The sequence below is a fragment of the Coregonus lavaretus genome (genome assembly GCF_964263955.1).
Source record: "Coregonus lavaretus genome assembly, contig: HAP1_SCAFFOLD_3656, whole genome shotgun sequence".
NCBI lineage: Eukaryota > Metazoa > Chordata > Actinopteri > Salmoniformes > Salmonidae > Coregonus > Coregonus lavaretus.
The window spans coordinates 33,336-36,044 of record NW_028161684.1 but is presented as its reverse complement, the minus strand read 5'-3'; the positions used below and the strand labels follow the sequence as shown (position 1 = coordinate 36,044).

The window sequence follows — 2,709 nt, the reverse complement described above, 5'->3', positions numbered from 1 at the left end:
TGTGGCTTCAAATTGACTTAAGGCAAACCTTCCCAGGAAATAATGTCGCACATGTGAACTGATAAAAAAATTACTTCAAGCATGCGATCCTTAGGCTATGTCTTTGGTCCTGCTGCATATCCAACAAAGTGAATGTGCATTAAAGCTATATTAAACACTGTAAACAAGCATATGTATTTTATACCCATCTGTTTTACATTCTGCTAACAGCCTTTCTATTCTATGACTAAGATTTAATGTGGTCCTATTGAAGCTTTAGAGGGGCAGCAATAGCCAGCATGGTCTTTGTAATTCAACATGCACATTGAACAGACCATTATGTGGGGCCAATGAAATGTTTGTTAAGAAGTATTCTTGCACACCATTGCTTACCACACGGAGGGGCAATGAGCATGTTGTCATTTGCGCTAAGGAAATGTATTTATGTAACCTAATGAAATGTATTTATGAAACCTAATGAAATGTATATGACTGTAACCTATTGAGACACCGAAGGATAGGGCTTGCGGACAGTGCTTACATCATAGGCCCACACTTGGTCTAAACACGCCCTCTTGGAGCAGGTGTGTGGCCAATGAGGGAAGGGGAAGCAACACACCACCACCCTGGCATCCTCAGAAAGCTCCTTCAGCAGCTTCTCCTTTAGAACTTCCATCTGTCAGACAGCAACGGCACAGAAAGGGAATTAGATACTATGCTACGTGGGTTGAGAGGTAATACCGGCCCACAAGTAAGACTTTACTTCAGTGAACAGGGTTGAACAGGTTTGAGTCTTGTGGTCCACCAGGCTTTAAAGAAAAGTGAAACTTACCACTGCAGGGGCCAAAAATACAGTCACGTTGTTGTATCGTGATCCGTCTGCAAAAGACAAGAAAAGAACATAGCATAGAAGCAAACGAAGCAGCGCTTCTCGAACAACAGCAGTGGGGACCTTTTATTTACATCTCTGACGATATTGGTCATGGATACCGGTAGAGAATCTGTTAATAATTTCCTATACTATGTGTCATCGTTGTGACTGTAAAAGAGGTTATGGTCAAATTAAAATGTTCCAGTGACTTACTGCACATACTGGAAATGAAAATAAATAAGAAGCATGTTCTCAATCTACACAGATATTTTTGTAATTTATATTAGTTTTTATTGTACAGGTAGCCTACATGGTCCCTGATCAATAAACGTAATAAAATAAATCAATAAACATGGAATTCATACATTACCTTACAGAAATCATTGCTGACAAAATTGGCCTTAGTATGTGGTATTCCCCTCCACCATGCTCTATCTCGTGAACAGGCCTGCAGCATTGAGTTGATCTCAAACCCAGTGCATTGGAACCCAACTGAAGAAGCTTCAAATACCTGGCAGGTGGACAGTTCTCAAGCACAGCTATTTCATTTAGGAACCAAGAACTCTTGTGACAAGAAGTTGAGAAAATCCCATCATAAGCAATCATTCAATATACGGAATAAGTAGATAATTTCTATTAGAAAATTATACTATAGTGCAACACTGCTGATTTCAACTGCCGTTTTCAGAATTAGTAGGTTCAAACCAAGCTGTCTTTATTTTTATTTAGGGTGTTCAGACTCACCAGTCTCCTGTCACCTGATCCTAGATCAGCGAAACGACCCTTACGGCCTTCAAGGAGCTTCCTGACGTTTGTAGTTTGCTCCTTGCTTGACGGCAGGTATGACACCTAAACAGAAACAATATAAACATAATCCGGTTGTTGGGCAGACTTGTGATTCACATCACACCTAGTCATGTGGTGACAGATAACAGTAATATTTTTCTTTCATGTAAATTCTCAAAATACTATTAGACATAACTGAGTGAATGTCCCTGAATGCCCTTTGGCCTAAGTGAATGAATACATTGTTTGTTTGTTCATATTTTCCAATCCTGAAGACAACAGGTATGGAGACAGGTTTCAGTGTATGAGAACGCCTATGTTTGTAGTTGTATGAGCTAGTCGATGTCTGCTGAGCATCTGGTTTAAAATATCACTGGACTGAGACCTGGTCGGTCCATCAGTCAGTGCCGCCGTCTACAGCATGCATATCTGCTGGTATAAATGTGGGTTTGAATCCAGCCCACTATATGGATATCGCTTGTCCATATATGTATATATTCTTAATTCATTCCTTACTTAGATTTGTGTGTATTGGGTATATGTTGTGAAATTGTTAGATATTACTTGTTAGATATTACTGCACTGTCGGAGCTAGAAGCACAAGAATTTCGCTACACCCGCAATAACATCTGCTAAACACGTGATTGTGACAAATACAATTTGATTTGATTTGATTTGCCTTTGGGGGGGCACTCTCCGTCCATCTTTCACACCAGCTCTCCAATAAAACACACAAAATACAAAAAGTTGTATTTAAAAAAAGTATAATATGACTAGCGATACCTTGAGCCTAAAAGGCACTTTCAGGCCTGGCATCACAAACAGAACTCGGTCTCAGGGAAGGGAAAAGAGGAAAAGGTTGGCTAGACAGCGAGGAACGTCGGACTGAAAAAAGATGGCGGAAGCGGATGAGGAAGTGGAATCTGAATCTAATGGCGATAGAATCAAGGAGAATTAGAATTTTTTCCAAAAGAATGGAAAATGGAGCAAAGTAGAGTATGTGATGAGAATGTCACTTCATATCTAGTAGGAGTACGGTTTGTTCATGAGGAGCAGCTGATCTAATTACCAAT

The 2,709-nt window shown here is 39.9% G+C and overlaps 1 protein-coding gene across 1 annotated transcript; it reads right to left on the bottom strand.

Moving 5' to 3' along the window:
* Nucleotides 1-478: 478 nt before the first annotated feature.
* Nucleotides 479-2,452, bottom strand: LOC311120221 (ATP synthase subunit C lysine N-methyltransferase-like; the record flags this gene model as incomplete). The annotated part of the gene is made up of 5 exons (XM_084194833.1): nt 479-655; nt 812-858; nt 1,226-1,361; nt 1,595-1,699; nt 2,420-2,452. 5 exons carry the CDS (start codon nt 2,450-2,452, stop codon nt 479-481), a joined length of 498 nt encoding a protein of 165 aa, XP_084050959.1.
* Nucleotides 2,453-2,709: the final 257 nt, after the last annotated feature.